At 34.1% G+C, this 23,479-nt stretch overlaps 1 protein-coding gene across 12 annotated transcripts in view; it reads right to left on the reverse strand.

Annotated features, from left to right (window-relative positions):
* Positions 1–23,479, reverse strand: part of CHD9 (chromodomain helicase DNA binding protein 9) — a 222,428-nt gene that overhangs the window by 141,151 nt on the left and 57,798 nt on the right. For 9 of the 12 annotated variants that reach the window (XM_041766074.1, XM_041766070.1, XM_041766071.1 and 6 more), the window contains one exon: positions 3,443–5,065. In XM_041766074.1, coding sequence (XP_041622008.1) covers positions 3,443–4,900 — 1,458 coding nt within the window. In that variant the 5' untranslated portion in view covers positions 4,901–5,065. Of the gene's footprint in view, positions 1–3,442; positions 5,066–23,479 lie in introns of those variants that run through there. The other 3 variants (XM_041766080.1, XM_041766079.1, XM_041766077.1) reach the window with 2 other exon arrangements.

The following is a 23,479-nucleotide window of genomic DNA, read 5'->3' on the forward strand; positions in this document are numbered from 1 at the left end:
TACAAAGCCCACAAGGAATTATGTGTAACTATGTATATCTTAAAGTTCTATTTTCTGTTTTGATTGCTATTTTAGCTATCCCACATATTTTTCTCTACCACTAAGTTTTACATTAAATTTATAAACTTTGAGAGATCACATAATGTTCTATGTCTACTTCACTAATAAGACAAAAATGAAAGATTTTGTGCTACAAAATAGCAGAAAATGTTTGTCATAAGGTAGCAATGAAAAGTTTATTGAATTATTTTCTCAAAATTCCTTTGCTCTAAAAATTACACATGAAACAAGTCTAGTATTTTCTGTACTATGTTTTGTGAGCACTTATACTTAGGAACATTTGCTAGTTTACCTTTTTTCTTTTCCCTTTTTTAGTGGTAAAATTCTAGAGTCAATTATAGAAGAAATGTTATCAGCAATATTCGCTGTTTTTAATGACTGACACAGATTTAAGAGTACTTACATCAAGACATTTGAAATTATATCCATGACCACCCCACCTCAGCTGGGAAATAAGAAAAAGCAAGGCTTAGAAGTATTCTTTACATATCCAACATTCTCACTGAAGCTTTCTAGAATTCTGAATAGAGTGCCATCATGAATTTTCACACATTAAAGAGTATCTTGTTTTCGCTATAACAAATTGTGTCTCATTTTTTGATTTTGATAAACCAAGATTTGTGCGCCCCTTTATTTTTTAATCTCTAAACGTCTATACATATTTAGCAATGCTAATTTAGTCTGAAATGAAATTACTTCAATTAAGACAGTTTAAGAAAAACCTAAAAGAAAAAAATCTATTTCTATAGAATCTGAGGAAGGACCATAATAATGTAGAAGAGCTCCTTATCAATACATTTTTGCTATGTAATAACCATAACCATTCAGAACATGCCAAAAATTAAACAATTTGTAAGCTCTGCCAAAATTTGTGAAACATTACATACATTAAATCATTTGATTTTTCACATATTTACAACATGTGACCTATAATTCAGTACATATAAAATCTATATACAATTCATGAAACTCAATCATAGTAATCCTCTACCTTCTCTACCAAATCCATCTCTCTTCTTCACCCTCACAATCAACAACTCCTCAAATACCATTCTTGGCACTAAGAATAACAGGAAACTTAAAAACAGCTACTTAATAAGTCAAAAAAGTATCCCAAACCAATTGTCCTTTACTTACTTTTGAACATCTAATATAAACAAGAAGTTAGCAATACAAAGCAAATGTTGAAACAAAAAGGTAAGTACATTGAAACAAAGCCTTATGAATTTATCAGTTGAGTACGATGATTTATGAAAGGTTGCTTAGGATGGGTCTGAAAAAATTTCTCTCAGATAATACCACCTACATGCTAGCATTGGAACTACTTCAGTTATTTATAATTACCCTTTATTCCTTCTAAATCTGTAGAACATGTTTAGGAAAACATGAATTAAAAAAAAAAAACTAAAATGATGAAAAGGCCCTAGAAAAGTAAAAAGTAAATAAATTTTGGGCTTCATACCTTCAAGTATATGCTAGACAAAATGACTAGTCCAATTAGTCAGAAATCTACATATTACATGGATAGTTGACCCCAGGTTCAAGCAGTAGAGGTTTTTCCCAGGGTCTTTCTAAAGAAGATGCTTGATCCTCTTCCAGTAGAGGGAGCAAAATCATAATATTCTACTCAGGCCACAAAAATAGGAGGGAGGATTTAAGAGTACCTTTTAAGTATCTTAAGATCTATCTAGACATTTAAAAAAATGTACTGAAAATACCATTTGAAGCAAATAAAATCAAGCTAAAGACAAAGATAAAGATTTTTATCTTCTTCAAACATTTCAAGGCGTTGAAATGAATAATGGTCCCTAAATGTTTAATTTCAAGTACTGTGATATATTACATTGTCCATCAGATCTCACAGGTAACTAAGGTTCTGAAGCATTTTAGGAATCCTTAATATAACAAGATTTCAGACAAATGGTAACATGTTACATTAAATATTTTTATTATAGAAACAACACAGTAATGTGACAATAACTACAGAAAACAAAGGAAAGTATAATGGCAAGACCCTAAAACAACCTATCTCCTTTCAGTATTTTTTTCCATATGCATATTTTCATACTGCTATGAAAATAAGTGTACCTATAAAAACATTAATTGCCTACTATATGCTAAGCACAGTTCTAAGTACTTTCACATATTATAACCCTTTTAATCCTTATCAAAACCTTATTAAGTAGATCCTGTTATGATTCTACATTTAAAAGATGAAGCAAACGAGACACAATGAAATTATCTAACTGGTTAAAAGTCACAGAGCTAATAAGTAACAGTAGCCAAGATTCTAAACCAGGTAGTTTGGTACCTGAGCCTGTACTCTTAAGCGCTTTACTGTGATCTTAATTTTGAATTATGCTTTTCCCCCATCACTAACATATTGTCAGTGTTAGTCTTCAAACATTTTTTTAAAAAAGATTTTATTTATTCATAAGAGGCAGAGAGAGAGAGAGAGAGAGAGAGAGGCAGAGACACAGTCAGAGGGAGAAGCAGGCTCCGTGCAGGGAGCCTGATGTAGGACTGGATCCTGGGTCTCCAGGATCACGCCCTGGGCCAAAGGCGGTGCTAAACCTATGAGAACCCGGGCTGCCCAGTCTTCAAACTTTTTAATGCCTGTTAATAGTCCACCTAATATGTTATGATAAAATTCGCTGCTTCCAGTTGTCCTGTATAGTGTAAGATAAATATCTCTGGGTTAATATTACTTTTGCTATGCTTGGGGTATTGTAATACAGTATTTTTACATTCAAATTTACTACCAAACTATATTTCAAAATATTTGAATCAAACAACAAAGCTATATAAATTCTCACTTCACCATAAATTTGCCAGCATTAAGCATTAACAATTTTTTCTAATACATAAAAATAAAATCATGTTGCAAACTGAATTATTAGTTACATATTATTCTGAATGTTCTGTTTATTAACTCAATTTACCCTTCTGTGAATTCTAGCTCCCATGCTTTAACTAGTTATCAAGTAAAGTCCTAAAAGTTTGCTTATCAATTTATATGAGCTTTTTGTAGGAATATTAACATGAAGTCCATTATATTTGCAATAAAATGTTTTCAATCTATTGTTGACCTTTTAATTGTGGTTAAGTTTTCATTTTTGATAATAAATCATTCTGTTAAAAGCAATTATAATTGAAAGTTACAAAAAAGGTCTTAAAACTATAATTTTCTACATATAGAAGTTAATGTATTGCTTTGAGCACATCAGTAAATCACTTTCAAATATAAAATTGTTAAAGTAATAGAAACCAATGTCAAAATATGCCTGAGTTTGGAGAAGTCCGAGATGTGTCTCATATAAAATTAACTCAATGAGTAAAAGCCCATCCTACCCCAAATCACCAAAATAAAAGAGCCACATACCTGTCGCTGTAAATAAAGGCGATTTCTGTCATGTAAATGCTGATGATTGGAAAGGGAGGAGTGCCAACTCCGAGCCTGACCATGCAGCTGAGTTTGAGCCATATCCGAAGGCCGAGTTACAAGATGTGAAGTCAACTGCCGTTCAAGGTCATGATCTAAAACATGACTTGAATGATCTTGTCCAAATGCTGCCTCATCAAATTGGGGAAGGAGACCCTCCTGAAGGAGGTCTTCTGGGTCAAGTCCTGTGAATGGCTCAGTTTGAGATTCCACTTGATGAAGTAAATTCTCTTCTAAAGATGAAAAGCCATTAGTTTCTACGTGATCATTGAAATGGCCCATTTGAGTTCCTGAGTCAACAGGATCTGGGAAGTTCATGTGCACAGGAGATAATTTTGAATTGCTATAATTACCCTGAGGATGTGATGAATGCAACATTTGGAAATTATTTGAATTCAACGATGTATTGGTATTTAGCAAATGCTGAGTGGATTCTTGCTTGATTCCTCTATGAGGTGAAAAGGAGTTACTTCCGGTAAAATCAGATAAAGTCTGATTTGTATGATTAGGTGCAAGCACTGCAGAGGCCTGCAGAAGATTGTTTGGTGAGACATGATTACTGGAAAAGGAATAATGTGAAGAAAACTGCTGTGAATTACTGACAGAACAAGAAGTCATATTTGGAGAAGGTCCATTAAAATTCCCTTCTTGATGGTTGCTACACTTGAGGAAGTGAACTGAAGGATTTGAAGTTTGGGAAAATTGCTGCATTGAAAGAGACTGTTGTGATGTAGATGCATTAGTGATTTGTGATGGGTGGTTAACACTGACTCTGTGTGGACCAGAAACATTAACATCCATAAAATTTTTAGACTGGCTGAGAGAATTCTGCCCTGGGTTAAGATTATTTCTGTTTTGTTGTGAGCGTAGTGAAGTGCACTGTGTTTGTTGTTCACTGGCCTGAAATAAGGCAAAGTCATGGTGTACCACAAAGCTTTTGTTTTGATGCATAGAGTGAGAATGTCCTTGTTGGTGAAAAGGAGACCCATTTTGATTGGAAATGCTGGTAGCTGTCTGATGGCCCCACATTGGACTGCCATCTGCTACATCTGGAAACAAACCATTGGGCTGGTTTTGGGGGTGAATCGGGGAACAATTAAACTGAGAGTGTGGAGATAACACATGTTCAGCTGGGCTACCAAAAGGCTGATTGACTTGGTGAAATTTCATTGAATCAAACTGATTTAACTGCTCATAATCAGTTATCTTCTGATGTGTTGGAGTACCCTGAACATGGTTCAGTGAATCTATGTGCAAAGGTTCAAATTCTGCACCCAAGTTCAATTCATCAACTAGTGAAACAGGTCCTGGCTGTACAAATGCATCATCTGACAAACCTTCTAAGGTCTCACCAAAAAGATTGGCATCATCAAAAAAGTCCATCATTGGATCTGTCATCTTGAAAAATCCAGTGACAATCTGCACTGCTTACTCCAAATGAAGTATATTCGGCTTCTCTGTAGTGGATATTATTGGATCATTTCCAAAGGTCATCAACTAATCCGAAACAGGTCAATGTTCATTATTGCTCTAGATAATGACATGTCATGAAGTGTCAGAATCCTAGGAAAATAAGAAAAACAATTAAAGTTTAATGATGAGTATTTATTAAAGTTCTCCAAAGTTTATATATGACTTAAAAAATATACAATCTCAGTGTACAGTATTTTTTGGCAGAATGATTAAAAAATTGCAAAAACCTCATTGATATTCCCTACAAGGAAAAAAATTCTGGTGCATGGGACATGACTGTATGCATTTAAAAGTAATAAGGTTTATTACTTCACTTTGATGTAAATATATATATACTTATACATATATATATATTTAGACACATATATATATATTCTTTTTTTTTTAAAGTAGGCTCTACACCTAGCACGGACCCCAATGCAAGGCTTGAACTCACAACCATGAGATCAAGACCTGAGCTGGAAAAAAAAAAAAAAAAAGACCTGAGCTGAGATCATGTGTCGGACACTCTACTGACTGAGCCACCCAGGCACCGCCAAAGCTCATGTATTTTGATGACAGAATGCAAACTTGAGAATGGTATGTCAGACTCTCACCTATACCATGAAATGACCATCACAGCCCAGCAGCTCTGGTATGTTTAGATAGCTGCTACCAGACCTTCTCAGATTAAGAAGTGTGTTGTGATATTTTGCTGTAGACCTCTTAAGCAGATAAATCTTATTTTTTATACAGTACATGTGGAAATACATCAAGAAGAACAATTGTATGGGGTGTCTGGGCAGCTCAGTCAGTTGGGTGTCCGATTTTTGGTTTCAACTCAAACCAAAAGAGTTTGGTCTCAATCTTGTGGTTGGGGGATAAAGCTGTGTTGGGCTCTGCGTTCAGTGTGGTGTCTGCTTTAGATTCTCTCTCCCTCCTCCTCCCATTCACTCTTTCTCTCTTAAATAAATAAATAAATAAATAAATAAATAAATAAATAAATAAAATCGGAAGAAGACGACAACGACATTATTATTATTATTGTATGAAGTCATATTAAACCGGGCCAAATGAGAGGAGTTAGCCATCTGGTCAGGTGACAGACAATGCAGACAGGTGATATGTTGGGTATGTTCCCATATATTGCTACCATGGTTGTGGTGCTCATCTCTATGGAAGATCAGCCTTCCTTTTTTTCTTTTTGGATCGGCCTTCCCAAAGCCAACTGATTTTGATACTTATACAGCAAAAGCAAGGACCTTCCTGTTAATGGTTATATACATTACTCTGTCCCTAGTCTCTCCCTGGCCTCATTAAATCACTTGGAATATAAATATTGCTTATTTACTAAACAGAATAAATAAATGTATGGTGATAATCAAGCTGAGGCAAAAATAAACAGTAGTTTGAGCTAAGCAATGAATTAGTCTTATAGTGTTTAAAGAAAGAGATATATTTATGTGAATATATGTATACATACACATACATGCTATTTATGTGTGGAAAGGATCTAATAGGTTACTTGTTAATATGAAATGGCTGGCTCATTTTGTTCTAGGCCTGTATTATTACAAACATTTTTAACATAGGTAATTTATGGCTCTGTCCTATCGTCTTGCATAGAGAATCACAAATGGAGGTTCCTGTTCCTCTACATATTAGTTTATTTAAAAATTAGCAAAGGCCTAAGAAACTTTTTCAGAACTTCTTTTTTGAGAGGTATCAGGAAATAAAAATCTCCTTAACAAAATGCTGTGTTTTGTTTCTTTTTTTTTTTTTAAGATTTTATTTATTTATTCATGAGAAACACAGAGAGGCAGAGACATAGGCAGAGGGAGAAGCAGGCTCCCTATAAGGGATCCTTATGTGGGACTAGATCCCAGGACCCTGGAATCACAGCCTGAGCCAAAAGTAGACACTCAACCACTGAGCCACCCAGGCACCCAAATGCTCACTGTTTTAATGTAGAAATACTTTTGAAAAATTCTGAGAAAAACTACCAAAGTCCATATTAATTTTTTTTTTATTTTTTTTTATTTTTTTTTTTTGTCCATATTAATTTTAACTGGAAACGGACTTATTATCAATTACATTAGTATGTACCTAAATCCTTTAACAAACATGATTTTAGAAGTAAAATACAAAAAGATTATTTTCCCAGATCTTATAATTGTGAGATAGAGCAGATGAAGGGCTATGTAGTCTGAACTGAACAAAGCCCTTAGCAAAACAGAAGGTAGGTTAAATCACTCCTCTGGAACGTATCTTAATTTCTGCTTCAGATTCCAGACTAGGGAATATTTATGTACACCTAAGTTATTAATCAGGAAAGTAATATTTTATGTTTCTATATGGTTGTATGATTGTCAAGAGGAACACAAAAAAAGAAATATAATGAAAGTTACCAAGTCCAGTATGTCATCAAATATGAGGCACATTAGTTGATACAACATGAAAAAAAATATTGCCAGACTGGCATTATACCATTTCAAAGGTGTTTAGACTTAATCTTATTCCAAAGGATTTGGCAATTTCTTCCCCCTTGAGGTACTCTGCTTGATCCAAAAATACTTGATTGTTGCTCTGTAAGTAAATGTGAATTGCTGTCATTTCTTCCACAAAAATTTTTGCTTCGCTAATATTAAATTTATGCTTTGTGACCCTGTTTCTGTGCCTCTGCATAATCAACAGCTTTTTGGTTAAATACTTGAAAAGTAGTGTATTTATTTAAAGATATTTTAGGGGCACCTAGGTGGCTCAGGTCGTTGAGTGCCCAACTCCTGATTTTGGCTCAGGGTGATCTCACAGTTGTGAGTTTGAGCTTGTGTTGGGTTCTTTGCTGGGTATGAAGCCTACTTAAAAAGAAAAAAGACATTTTAAATAACAAACATGTGTAGTACTAATGTACACAGCCCATCTGAAGTGATGGTAATATAAATAACTATAGGGCAGCCCTGGTGGCACAGCGGTTTGGCGCCGCCTGCAGCCTTGGGGCATGACCCTGGAGACCCTGTCGGACTCTGCATGGTGCCTGCTTCTCCCTCTGCCTGTGTCTCTGCCTCTCTCTCTCTCTGTGTCTCTATGAATAAATAAATAAGGTCTTCAAAAATGTATATATATAAATAACTATGACTCCATGTGTGTACGCACAACTTGCTCCATGATCCCCACGTGACAGATACTGAGACACATGCCAATTTCAGAGATTTTTTTAAGATTTATTTGGGAGAGAGTGAGAGCAAATGGAGAGGGAGGGAGGGAGGGAGGGAGGGAGGGAGGGAGAGAGAGAGAGAGAATCTCAAGCCGACTCCAGACTGCAGAGCCTCACATAGGGCTCAATCTCGACCCGAAGATCACAACCTGAGCTGATATCAAAAGCCAGACACTTAACTGACTGAGCCACTCAGGCACCCCACCAGTTTCAGAGATATTAAAAGTGGGGAAAAAAATATACATCTTAGAATGATTAAAGTAATTTCTTGAATAATTAGAATGTATTAATTTAAGAGTTCAGAACCCACAACTGTAAAAATCTACTGCCCAACTGAATGTTGAAAGTAAATTATTGGAAAGATAAGACATATATTTCTATTTATTGTGATTAACAGTGAACTTAAACACAAATAGAAAACATTCTGAATTTATAAAGATTTGCTACATGTCTATGCACTTCTTTTATTCCTAAAAAACAGTTAAAGAATCTTTAGGAGATTGCCCTGGAAAGAAATATACGATGCATCGGAGCAGTAATAATAGTCCATACAGGAAAGAAGTGGTATTGTCCTCGAATTTTTGCCCATGATGGCAAATGGTGCTCAAGTGGAGTGTTTTCTACATTTATGTAACCCGAGGCTTACCTAAAATATGAGAGAGGTAAAGAAATTTTAATTAAGAAAACAGTTTTGTGGAACGCCTGGGTGGCTTAGTGGTTGAGCACCTGCCTTCAGCCCAGGGCGCGATCCTGGAGTCCCGGGATCAAGTCCCACATCAGGCTCCCTGCATGGAGCCTGCTTCTCTCTCTGCCTGTGTCTCTGCCTCTCTCTCTCTCTGTGTCTCTCATGAATAAATACAATCTAAAAACAAACAACAAAAAAACAGTTTTGCTATTTTTTCACTCAATAAACATTTATTGATAAAGAACTTCCAGGCCCTTAGATGATGAGTTAAAATTGATCTCTGAAAGAGAATTTAGACACGTAACTAGAACATAATCAGTACATGCTACTTGTGCTTTGCTAAAGTCAGTACAAAAAAGGAACACCTCATGGTTAAGAAAATGAATATAGACACCAATACTATGTTAAGAAGAGACACATTCCATTTGTGACAAGGTATTTGTAAGTAGTCAACTTAGTTATAAAAACAGAGACTAAAGGCAAACAATGAAAAAAATGCCCATAAAATCTCATGAAGCCTTGTTTTCTGATTTGAACAGTTTATTCTACAACTGACACAATGCTCCTTAAGTTCCACTTAAAGATCTATTGCTGTAATTCATTCTATAAAGGTACCATTTTCTAACTTTACGAAAATAGCACGTCAATCTAATTTTAACTTGCTATTTAATTAGGCAAATACTTATGGACTGTCCACTACATCCCAAAGCAACTTTGTGGAAACTACAAAAGTTTCTGCCCTCAAGAAGTTAAGAATCTAAATGGAGGCAGGGAATAATGTACCAGAAAAGCACATTACATATTGAATAAAATACGATAATTATGGCTGAAGAGAGGTACAAGTTCATCTGTAAGATAACTTGTAAAGTTAAAAGAACATACTTGGCAAGTTACTTAGGAAAAGCTTCTTCCAACAGTTCACCTTTGAGGGAGTCTTCTAAAAGGATTAGAAGGGAAGGCCAAAGACTTCAGGAATAAGGTTGGAGCAGCAAGAGAGGAAGTTTTAGGGAACAGGACAACTGTTGCAGTGGGTATACAAAGGGAGAAAAGTAGAAAATAAAGGCAAAAATGTAAGCTGGAGCACTGCTGTAGGGACTTTATCAATTGAGCACAGTAAAATAATATCTGGGGGAAAGAATTCTTCTAAGGCCGAGATGAGTATTTAGAATCAAAATAAAATTACTTGTTGATCTTCATTTCTACATTTATTGGATGCAGATGACATGAAGACTATACATCAATAGAACAGAATCCCTGCCTTCCCAAAGGTCCTAATCCAGAGGGGAAGAAAACACAAAAAAAAAGTGGCATATGCCTTAGCAGAGATGCATACACGGCACTATGTTATGGTAGCACAGATTAGATTGTAATTAATTATTTCTGGGAAAGATGAGTAAAGGCATAGAGATGCGGTAACATTTGAACTAGGCCTTCAGAGTAAAAATAAAATTACTGAGTATGTTCCCAAACAGGATATATATACATATATACATACACACACACACCTTCTTCAGTGGTAAGTTGACATCTTGAATGTCTAGTAGTGGCTTTTTGTCTAAGACATCTCTATATTCTCCAAAGAAATCCCTCAATATTTTTCTACTAAATGAATTAGTCTTCTCGGTTAAGTTCCACACATTGAGTTACAGCATTGAGCTCTACCAAATTATTCAGTTTTCTATTAGTCATCTCTTCAGCATTTCTGTACAGTATTAAATTTGTGCTACATTAATTTTTACTTTATTATGAGTTACTCATAGCTATTTCAAATTTATACTTGGAGAAAATTCAGTTTTGGATTCAATTTCTATAGAAGGCCTCTTCTGACTCAACTGTGTCATAACCTGTACATACTACAAATAACATTTCATTGTAATAATGTATTAGATTTTTTTCTCTCCACTCTATAGCCTTGGAAAAAAGGAACACCTTTGTCATCTTTGTATCCTTAGTATGTTGCCTAGCATAGCAGATGTACAATAAATTTTTGCTAAATCAATGAATAACTGCTTAGGGATTAGAAAGAATATAATACTTAAATAAAAATGAAACAAAACAAAACAAAAAATAGACCTGAGTCCTGGCTCTTCTGCCTCCTAGCTGTAGGACTTTGAGAAAAACCACATATTATTTGTTTTCATCTGTAAAAAAAAAAAAACCCAAAAAATAACAACATAAACTATTAAACTACAGTCCGGTCAGCCTCAAAGGGGAATTATAAAGTACTAAATAAAAGAAGCAGTAACTCCTATTAGGAGAAGAAATAGGTCTTTTACAATCCCCTGTCTTACTGATCTCTTACTGATAAGAGTTAAGAACACTACAAGAAATGGCCAGAGGTAAGGAAGGACACAGCATTTCGAGAGCCACTCAATAGTATAGTGTGGCCAGAGCATACTGCCAATCAGACAGAGATGTCCAGGCAAGCAGAGGTCAGATATTCAAGGCTTTGAATTAGCCAGGTTAGAAATCTGGACTTTATCCTAGAGGCAATAGGGAGCTATTGCACTGTTTAAAATTTCTTCTCTGGTGTAATACTTGACTAACATTTTTACTGTGGTAAAATTATTATCACTGGTGGCTATTAACATTTGAAGTTATTTTTAGATAGCAAATAGCAACTCTCAATGACAGTGACTAAAACACTTAAGTTGTACCCAGAAAACGTTTTTAAAAGAATACAATGATAATGATAGGAGATATCTATCATTTTAAAGAATATCTTTACTTGGCAAAACCAAAAGCTGGCAAATTTGAATTCACCATTTCTTTGTTTAAAAAAAGTCTATGAACTTCTAGAACAACACCTGTAAAGGTATCCAAACTATACTTGAATACCTGTTAAAAAGTTCTTTAAAAGTTCAATTTTCTGGGACACCTGGGATCGAGTTCCACATTGGGCTCCCTGCGAGGAGCCTGCCTCTCCTTCTGTCTATGTCTCTTCCTCACTCTCTGTGTCTCTCATAAATAAATAAATAAATATTCAATTTTCCTCCTGCCTTACTAGGCATCTATGTTGAGATTATTTAAAATAAACCTAATAATGGCAACTTTCAAATTCTTGAAGACTTAGGTCTCCCTATACCTTCTCTTTTCAAAGTTATAGGCAAAATATTTCCAGCTTATTGAAACGTGAAAAATCTTATCTAAAACATAAAGAGATACTAGAGAATTCCCTCAGATGAATACAACTGAACATACAACATAGCAAAACTATGAGATGCAGCAAAAACAATGCTCTAAGAGAAACTCATACTTGTAAACAACTACATTAAAAAAAATCTCAAATTCATAACCTAAGTATACACCTTAAGGAAATGAGCAAATTAAATTCAAAGGAAGCAGAAAGAAATAATAAACCTTAGAGTGGAGATAAATGAAATGAAGAAGAAAAAAGCAATAGAGAAAAATCAATTAAATTTAACATTAGTTCTCTGAAAATATCAACAAAATTGACAAGCTTTTAGCTAGACTGGCTAAGAAAAGACAGAAGATCCAAATTACTAAAAACGGAATCAAAAGAAGATATTAATACAGACTTTTACTTTACAATATAGACTTTATGAGTCCTTTTTTACCTAAGAATCATAAGTCCTTTTAAGAATAATATGAACTGCACCTACAAATTGGATAAACCTAGATGACATGGACAAATTGTATGTCATATAAACTACCAAAATTGATCAGAAAAGAAGTAGAAAACCTAAATAGACCTAAACCAAATAAGATGGAATCTGTAACCAAAAACCTCCCAATAAAGAAAAGCCCAGGACCAGATGGCTTAAATGGTGAATTCTATCATATAAAGAATTCATACCAATTCTTCTCAAATTCTTCCACAAAAATGAAAAGTTAGAAGTACTCTCGAACTCATTTTGTGAAGCCAACATTACCCTGATAATGAAGCCATTTCCCTTGTAATGTCAAGGGAAAAACCCCCAAAACCAAAAGCAGAACAAGACACTAAAGACTAATATCTTTAATGAATGTAGATGCAGAAATTATCAACAAAATACTAGCAGACCAAATCCAGCAGCATATTATACATAGACATTCATATACAGTATATTATATGAACAAGTGGGACTTATTCTAGGTGTGTAAAGGTAATTAACATACAAAAACCAATCGATGTAATACACTGCATTAATAGAATAAAGGTAAAAGCACATCACATCAATTGATGCAAAAAAAGAATCTGACAAAATCTAACACCCTTCCAACACCCTTACATAATAAAAACACTTAATAAAACAGGCACAGAAAGGAATTTCCTCAACATGACAAAGGCCATGTATGAACAACTTATAGTTAACATCAAAGTCAACGTAAGAGAATGAAAACTTTCATCCCAAGATCAGGAGGAGACAAGGATGTCAAATTTTACCACTTCTATCCAATAGTACTGAAAGATCTAGCCAGAAAAAATAGGCAAGAAAATAAAAGGCATCTAAATTAGAAAGGAAGCAGTACAATTATCTCTGTTCACAGATAACATGATCTTAATATGTAGAAAACCAAATAACACACACCACACACAAACTGTTAGAGCTAATAAATTTAGCAAAATTGTAGGATACAAACCTCTGCAGAAAAATCAGTTGTATTTCTGTAAGACAACAATTAACATTCCAGAAAGGAAAAAAGAAGACAATTTGATTTACAATAGCATTAAAAAAAAAAAATAAGAAATTGAAGGACATGTAAGATGTGTACACTGAAAGTTGTACATTATTTTGAAGACAAAACACTGCTGAAAGGAATTAAAGTGGATCTAAATAAATGGAGAGATATCGTGTGTATATACATTGAAAGATTTAATATTATTAAGATAATACTGCCTAAAGCAATCTACGCGTTCAATGCAATTCCTATAAAAATCCCAATGATTTTTTTGTATGTGTAGAAAAACTCATCCTAAAATTCATTTGGAATTCCAAGGGACCTAGCATAGCCAAAACAATCTTGAAAAAGAACGAAGTTGGAATACCCACAGTTCCTACTTTCAAAACTCACTGCAAAACTACAGTAATCAAAACAATGTGCTATTGGCATAAGGATAGACATAAAGACCAATGGGCTGGTAGGGAACGCCCAGAAATAAACCCTCCCATGGTCAATTGATTTTTGACAAGGGTGCTAAGAACGCTCAATAGGGAAAAAACAGTCTCTTCTATAACTGATGTTGGAAAAATCAGATAGCCACCTGCAAAAGAATCAAGTTTGAACTCTTACCTGATACCATAAAAAAAAAAAAATCAACTGAAATAAATCAAAAGATCTAAATTTAAGAGTAAATCATAACACTATTAGAAGAAAACATAGGGGCAAATCATGACTTTGGACTGGCAATGGTTTCTTAAATATAACACCAAAAACATAGGTTAAAAAAAGGGGGGAAAAACCCAGATAAATCAGGCTTCATAAAAATTAAAAACTTGTGCACCAAAGAATACTATTAAGAAAATAAAAAGACAACCCAAAGAATGGGACAAAATATGTGCAAATCATATATCTGATAAAAGTTTAATATCTAGAATTTATAAAGAACTCCTATGAACTCACTATAAAGATAAACAACCCAACTTAAAAATGGACAAAGAACTTTAATACACACTTATCCAAAGACGATACAGGAATGGCCAACAAACAGAAATACTTAACATCACTCATTAGGAGAATGCAAACCAAAATCAAAATGAGATATCACTTCACAACTACTAGAAATATTATTTCAAAAATGAAAAATAACAAGTATTTGAAAGGATGTGGAATAATTGGAAACCTCATACATTGCTGTTAGTAATATAAAATGGCACAGCCTCTATGGAAAAGTGTGGTGGTTCCTCAAAAAGTTAAACAAAGAATTACCAAATAACCTAGCAATTGTACTCCTAGACATATACTATACACCCAAAAGAATTAAAAACAGGGACTTGAATACCTATATGCAGATGTCCATCATAGTAGCATTATCCACGATAGCCAAAAGTTCAAAAACAATTCAAGCATCCATCAACAGATGAATGAGCAAAATCTGGTAGATACCTAAAATGTAATGTTATCCAACTGTGAAAAGGGGATAAAGTTCTGATACATGCTACATCATGAATGAACCTTGAAAACATTATGGTAAATATAATAAGTAGACACAAAAGGGAAAATATTATATGATTTCACTTATATGAAATAACTAGAATAGGCAAATTTATAGAGATAAAAAGATTAGACACTACCAGAAGCTGCGGAGAAGGAAATAAGGACTTATTTCTTAATAAGTGGTTTCTGTTGGGGGAGTGGGAAAAAAATGGAAGATAGATGGTTGCACAATATTGTGAGTGGAATGCCACTAAATTGCACACTTAACACATTATTTAAAAAATCAGATTTAACAATAATTTTCATTTTTATTTTTTTTAATTTTCATTTTTAAAAGAGCGAGATACATACCTTCCCTAAGACCTTTGTACTTGCTATGTACACTCTTCCCTCATTTCATTCACTTCTTTTTTCAAAAGTAACTTTCTCAGTGAGGCCATTCCTGACCACTCTCTCTAAAATGTCATCATTTCCTATCCAACACTGAATATTCCCCTTCCCTGTTTTATTTTTCTACCTTCATATTAGCTAACATTCTATATATTTTACACATTTATCATGTTTAAAGCTTATGCTTCCCATAAAATATAAGTTCTAAGTAAAAAATTTTTATTTGATGTACCCCTGGTACTTCTTAAACAAACAGTATCTAAAATATAGTAATTTGTCAATAAATACTCATGGAATGGACAAATAAGTTTTTCTTTTTGGGTTGGGAGGAGGGAATGCTATATATATAAGGCAGAAATTATTTTATCATTTAAAAAAAATCTTACATGAAACTTTTTAAAAATGGCAACATTGGGGGATGCCTGGGTAGCTCTGTGGTTCAGGGTCTGCCTTTGGCTCAGGCGTGATCCTGGGTCAGGGTATCAAGTATCACATTGGGACTCCTGTGAGAAGCCTGCTTCTCCCTCTATGTCTCTGCTTCTGTGTTGCTCATGAATAAACAATCTTTTAAAAAATAAATAAAATGACAACATTGGTTATCTGGACATTGAGTTTATGGCCAATGTAAAAAACATTTTTTTATTTTTAATTGTGGTAAAACATAGATAATAAAACAAACACCATAACTATGTGTAAGTGTACAATTCAATACTTCTAAGTATATTCATTGTGCAACCACTCTTTTTTATCTTGCAAATTTGAAACCATGCGTCCATTAAACACTCAATCTTCCCCACCCGCTACCTCTGGCAACCAACATTCTATCTTCTCTTTCTATGCATTTGACTATTCTAGATATCTTTTTTTTTTCTAGATATCTGATATAAGTAGAATCATATAGTATTTGTTTGTGATTGGGTTATTTCACTGAGCATAATTTCCTCAAGAACCATCCATGCTGTAGTATGTGTTAGAATTGTCCATTTTTTAAAGGCTGAATAATATTCCACTGTATGTATATTATGGTCTGTTTTTTATTGTTTTTCCCTCAATATTTCTCAAGTTCTTTTTGAACAAGAAGCATGATATGCTATAGAATCTACCCTTTAGTAGTATATTTAGCCTTTTTCTTTTTTTTTTTTTTAATGGAAGTAAAAAATGTTGGATAGCGAATCACAAACTGTGACCCAATTTTCAGTCTTTACTTGGAAAACTTCTAACCAAAGTATTCTGAAAGCAATTCTTTAATAAGGACATCAACTGTATCTCTGCTTAATTTACTTAATAGTTACTTATAAACCTAAGCAGACACTTTCAAAATAGACTAAAAGGATCCAAAAGAGAAAATTCATTACCCCAAACTATCGACTAAAACCTATTGATATTATTTGTTTTTCCTTATTCGGAGACCAAAATTGTAATCTCTAACTGAATGTGTGACATATTTAGCTCTCTGGCCTTCAGTTTCCTCATCAATGATAGGTTTGGATGAGATGCTCCTAAAGCTACCTTATAACTCAACATTTTATACTATGGTTTATTTTCCATTCACATGTTCATAAATGTTTAAAAACTCTATAGACTTCCAAGAAAGGAATGAAAAAATATACACCTATCTCAACAAAACTAGAGATATAAGCTCCATCAGGAAAAATAAGCTTAAAATTCTCATTAAGGAATAAATGCAAGGAAGACATAAAATAGTGGGTCCCACCTTCTAAAATAAAAACTTAGCCAAAATTAAATTTTTAAAATACTTTTTAATTTAAAAAAAGACCACAATTTTTTTCTCTTCCTGAAGACATTGATTATAGTGTTTTTTTTTTTTTAAAGATTTTATTTATTTATTCTTGAGAGACCCAGAGAGGCAGAGACATGGACAGAGGGAGAAGCAGACTCCCAGCCAGGAGGGAGCCTAATGTGGGACTTGATCCTAGGACCCTGGGATCATGACCTGAGCCAAAGGCAGACGCTCAACCACTGAGCCACCCAGATGTCCCAATCACAGTGTTCTATACCTAAAATTCCCTTTAAAAGTATGTCAAAGGTAGTCATTATATTAGGTTGTAGGAATATCCTCATTTTTAAAAATTTTCAGGCTAATATGACCTTAACATATAACAACATGAATACTAGCAAAAATTAGAACCCAAGAGAAATATAAACCAATCTGAAATAGCTGTCCAGGTGGACATCCTTCTAAATTATTTCCAACAGCGAACTAATAATTAAGTTCCTAGATCATTCTATTAATACACAAAATCATTACAGAAGCCCACATTGATAATAGACTTTAATGTCATATATTCCAATCTCTACACTATTCTATTAAGTCCCATCCTTAACTCTGCTCTATGTATATGTTTTGGATTAATCTCACTACAATATATATAACTTCAACTGTTTAATAATAAAAGATTCACTTGTCAATTAGAAAAATACCTGGCAAATATAAATGAGTAACAGCGTAGCTGAAGAACCCCAGGTTTCTACTATCTCTCTAAACTGTGTAACCCTGAGCAGTTCTCGGAATCTCTCAGTCCACTTTCCTCAGATAATCATCTACTTGGCAACTACTGCAGAGTTCAGAAGAATATATCCAAAGTCCCAAAACATAGTAAATGCTTGGTAAATATGTATTTCACTCTCAATGGCCCACAGAAGTGGGAATATAGATCAGAATTTTATGTTAACTTGCTCAAAAATTACAAAGACCCAAGCCTGTTATATCTAATTGTACTTAGTTTCCAACTCATTCAGAAAATGTTTATACAAATCAATGGTATCATCACATGCCTAAATTTGTCTTTGCCCTCCCAACATATATACTTGGTCATTTTATTCCCTTCCTAAAGACATCCACCTCTTTTTGCTTCTATTCTCCCATAGGTAACCTGTGCTCAACCATGCTGAAATATTGCCTGAATTCAAACATACTCACATCTCCATTAATATGTATAAGTTTTCTATGCCTATAACACTGCCCTCCACCTCCCACCTTCCTCCATTTGATAAAGTAATGTCTTTGAGATTAAACTCAAGTCCTACCATCTCTAGGAAGCCTACAAGTACATGTAGACACACACACTCCTCAAACTGGTAGGCACTCATATTTTGCGTCTCACACATTACACACCATATTATCATTCTTGGTCTAGTAGTACACCTAGAATGTCTACTTAGTAGATCTTATTTACTAAATCTGTCTTCCCTACTAAAGATGAGTGCAGAGGTTGGTTCTTATTCATCTCTGTACCCCTAGCATCTACTAGTACAATTCCTGGCACATAGGAAATGCTCAAATGTTTTCAAAATTCAACAGTGTCATAACATAAAACAAAACTCCTCAATCCTTAATAATCACTCCAAAAGCAGAGATTCATTATTTTAAGCAATAATATGTCATTTTTATGACTTTAAGAAGCTCCCATTGAACTGTCCACTTAAAAATAGTTAAAATAGTGTATCTTATGTTATATATTTTTTACCACACACAAAAAATCGAGATGAGGAATATAACGGTATTGATCTCATAGAACTACTGTAAAATAAACCACATAAAACACCATGAAAGCAGTCTTCAATCTATACTCTTTGGAGTACTGGGTAATCTTTAGCCACTGAAAGGAAGAGAGGGCTTCAGATCTCACCTTCCTCCATTTCCTCACCAACAAAAGATTTCACCCTAAATATTCAGCCTTTATATATCTTACAGATTAAGCTTTTGAGTAGGAGTTTCAAAAAACAAAGAATTCTGGAGCACTTAGCTGGCTCAATTGATAGAGCATGCAAGTCTTGATCTCAGGGTTGTAAGTTTGAGCACCACACTGGGTGTAGAGATTACTTAAAAAAAAAAAAAAAAAAGGATTCCTTGCTTTTGAAAGACCTGAAAATCAGTAATAAATACAGTTATTTAATGTTTATATTAACATCTCCCTCTGCAGATAGTGATTTACTAAATTCAATTACTTAGTTTGCTGGCATTCACACTTAATTTAGTGTAAATCTCACAGAGAAATTTCTGAAACATAATCTCATCTCTACTCTTGGTAAAAGATGATTGAGACTAATTTGGGGCTGATACTGAAAACAGATTGTAAGTTTCCTAGCTGCTAATGAGTCAGGGCAAGTTGTCTCATTGAAGTAGACCTGAACATCAATCATACCCCTAGCCAAGTTACGTATAAATACATATTATAAAACCAAATAAATTTCAATTAATATTTTAAAAAGGAAATTGATTTAAATACACAATTTTCCAAAGTTTGAAATACACTAAAAATTGAGACACACATCAACTATTACCACCTAACTCACAGGGCTGTTGCACAGTTTAGAAATATACATGGTTTAGAAATACAAAGTTCCTAAAATATAGAAAGCATTTAATAAAATGTAGCTTTTCCTCTCATACCTGTCATCTCACTCCTGATTTCCCAAGAGTCATTCAAACTCTCTTATGACTTTTAAGCTTCTCCAGACTGCCTCAGATTCTTCTGCTAATAATCTTTAATGCTTCAATACCCTTGTGACCATTTCCTTTTTTTTTTTTTTTTAAGATTTTATTTATTCATGAGAGACATACAGAGAGGCAAAGACACAGGCAGAGGGAGAAGCAGGCTCCCTGTGGGGAGCCTGATGCAGGACTTGATCCTGGGACCCTGGGATCACACCCTAAGCCGAAGGCAGACACTCAACCACTGAGCCACTCAGGGATGCTTGTGACCATTTTCAATTCACTCAACCCACCATATTCTATTAACACCACCAATGTAATGTGACCTCTAGACCTCAATCCAATTCAATGAACATTTCTGCCTATTTATAATATTTGTTATATGCCCGGCACCCTGGCACAGTATTGTTACAAGGTTAATAACAATCTGTACCTTCAATGTGGTCCTTGCTTTTGCTTAGAAAGTGTTTAAATACATTTCCCTATGCTTCTAGGCTATTTCCTCAAGCCTTCAACCCTAACCTCCCTAATTTCACCCAAGGAAAATTCTGCCTCTTACTCTTCCAAGGTTTCCCAACTGAAACTCACCAGTCATCTTTTCAGAAGCAGGTATCTCTCTTTGCTTCTATCTGTTTTCTTCTAGCTCTTCTCAGAAGAGGAAGCATAACTTTATTCCAAAGATAAACCTTTCACCTCTTTATACCATTTCATCTAGCTTACACCCACATACATTCCATCTCTGTCTAGGATCTTTAATCATCCCTTAAAATAACCTGCTTCCCTTCTAACTTTAGGCAGTGTTTCTCCTACCTTAACAAAAATGTACACACAAAATCATCTTATATCTATCCTTTCATTCAATGACAAATACTGACACAAATACCCACTTGCCTGTTAACCTCTTGTTAAAATTACTGCAACTATACTTTCAAGGGTGAATAATGAGCTCTTGGACAAATCCAAGTGTTCTCTCAATCCTTGTCTTTGACCACTAAGAAACACTTGCCACCACTAACAAAAAGTGACAGAAGCTAAACTCAAAAATGCCATCTTCTATATGATGCTTCCAATCATCCATGCATCTCATCTATCATATACTATTTAGGCAATGGATGCTTCAAGAACAAGGCCCATGACTTATTCATCTGCGGTACCAACTACTACCCTGTCTGGCCTATACCAAAAGCTGTTTACATGTTTCCTGAACTCAGTTCAAGTAACCCCTCTGCTTTCTGGGGATTCTCTCTGCTTCTAGGATACTACACTATCTTAGATTTTCTTTTTTATAGCTTTCCTTACCTTTCTGATTCATTTAAAGTAATTTAATAGGCATAAGATTCTATGCAGTAACTTCATTTCTATCAAATCCATTTACTTAGCATTTCAAATTCAGTCAAATGTTGACACTTCTTCCTCAACATATCTTCTAAGATGTGGTTTCAACATTCAAATCCTTTAGAAACTCAATTCAATTTTTTCTTGGAATACCATAAATTATTAAAAACATGTCTTCTTACTACTATATAAAATAAAGATATAAAATTCAATTCCCCAATACTTTAATGAGACCATAGAGCATCTCATTGCCTTCCTTGAAGTCTTTGACCAAAAGCATACCGAGAAAGCAATAGCCTGGGTCCCTATCTATATATAAAATGATGCAAAACCCTATCACAGTAGCCCTGGGAGCTTTGGTCATTTCTGACATAACGCTATTCATTTCAGGAATAATATAGATCTTTATAATACTTCCCCCTCCTCCTTCCCCAGGGTCTTATTTTAAAGTACTGTGCACCTAATAGTTATGAAATTCACTTTGACTGAAGGTTTTTTCCTATCTCCCTCAAAATTTCTTTAAGTTATAGATACATGTTATTTTTTTGTTCTTTCCAAACCATAGCCCCTATAATGCTGTACTAGTCACTGTATTTCAAACCAAACATTTTTAAGGATTGAGAAAAGACAATATCTTATTTGGTTATAACTTTGAAAACAAAAAGCTATGCTTTGTTTGAATATACTGTAATCCAATAGGCACAACATAGGTCCTCATTTATGTCTCTTTTAGGTAGAAATAGCTATCCATCACCAAAAAGTCATCTTTGGAGACTTTTTAAAAAGAGCACAAGATTTTTCAAATACTGTATAGTGGTGTTTTATCAAACTACATAATTGAATATAAAGCAACTGGCATTCTCATACACTGTTAAATATAAACTGGAACAACAAATCTGGAAAATGATCCGGCATTATTGGTAAAGTTGAATATACACATATCCATAACCAGTTTTTCCACTTCTAGAAAAACATATGCCACAGAAATGTGTGTACATCTGTGCTCACCAAAAGCCACATACAGAAATGCTCTTATCAGTATTGTTCATAACAGTTCCAAACTGAAAACATGTTCATCCTACATTAGAATCAACAGCAATGAGAATGAATGAACTATTTCTATATGGAAAAACACAGATTAGTCTCAGATATGATATTAAACAAAAGAACAGATAGTATATGAATTAATTTACATAAAGCTCAAAACCCAGCCAAAACTACTCTATAGTTTTAGAAGTCAGTATGGTAGTTATCTCTGGGAGGCTGAAAGGGAGTGATGATTGCAAGGGAGTATGAGAGGAGCGTCTATTCCTTAGTCTAGGTAGTGGTTACAGAGATACGTTTACTCTGTAATAAATTACAGAGTTATAAACGTATGATATATACTTTTCTGAATGTCATAACTTATCAAAAAAAAAATAAAAACCTAATTGAAACAAGATGAATCATAAAAAAGTAAATATTTGTAAGTTACCATTTAGAGTACATGCCACTCAAAATAATACTGGTAAGCAAATATAGGATGGTTTCTGAAAGGACTTAAGTAAACTCTGTATACTGATCTGGATACATGTTTACCAAATCAGAACTAAATGTATTCTTGTTATTTGGATATATAGTGAATTCAGTGAGTTAAGCAACCTCCGAAATAAAATAGTCCCTAATACTAGAAAGTTCAGGCAACTCCATTTCTCTGTAGTTCTGTTTCTTCATCTGTAAGACAGACTAAATAAATGTACCAAATCTATAATCTTGAATTTCTAGATTTACACTATGTAAAGCTGTTCAGTTCCTTAATTGAAGAAAAAAATTTAATGAATATTTAATTGCTGTTTTAAAGATAAACACTGTAGGGATCCCTGGGTGGCGCAGCGGTTTGGCGCCTGCCTTTGGCCCAGGGCGCGATCCTGGAGACCCGGGATCGAATCCCACATCGGGCTCCTGGTGCATGGAGCCTGCTTCTCCCTCCGCCTATGTCTCTGCCTCTCTCTCTCTCTCTCTGTGACTATCATAAAAAAAAAAAAAAAAAAAAAAAAAGATAAACACTGTAAAATACCTGCCAAAAATATAAATACATTTATATGAATTCTAGTTTAAAAAGATAACTTTGAATTTACTGAGTAATGTGTAATAAACCACAAAACCTTAAGATAAAACAAACTTTATACAAAATATATGAAGCCTAACCATTATCCTATTTTTTCCTTCTTCTTATGAAAGAATAAAATATATTAGCAGTTATCTTTCAGAAGCACAGCCATTGATTTCCAATAGAATAAAATTTAATATACTTTACACTGCAGCTGCTTAGTCAGGTAAACTAAACTGAAATGACTACTGAAGAAA

This window comes from Vulpes lagopus, chromosome 8 (assembly GCF_018345385.1).
Source record: "Vulpes lagopus strain Blue_001 chromosome 8, ASM1834538v1, whole genome shotgun sequence".
NCBI lineage: Eukaryota > Metazoa > Chordata > Mammalia > Carnivora > Canidae > Vulpes > Vulpes lagopus.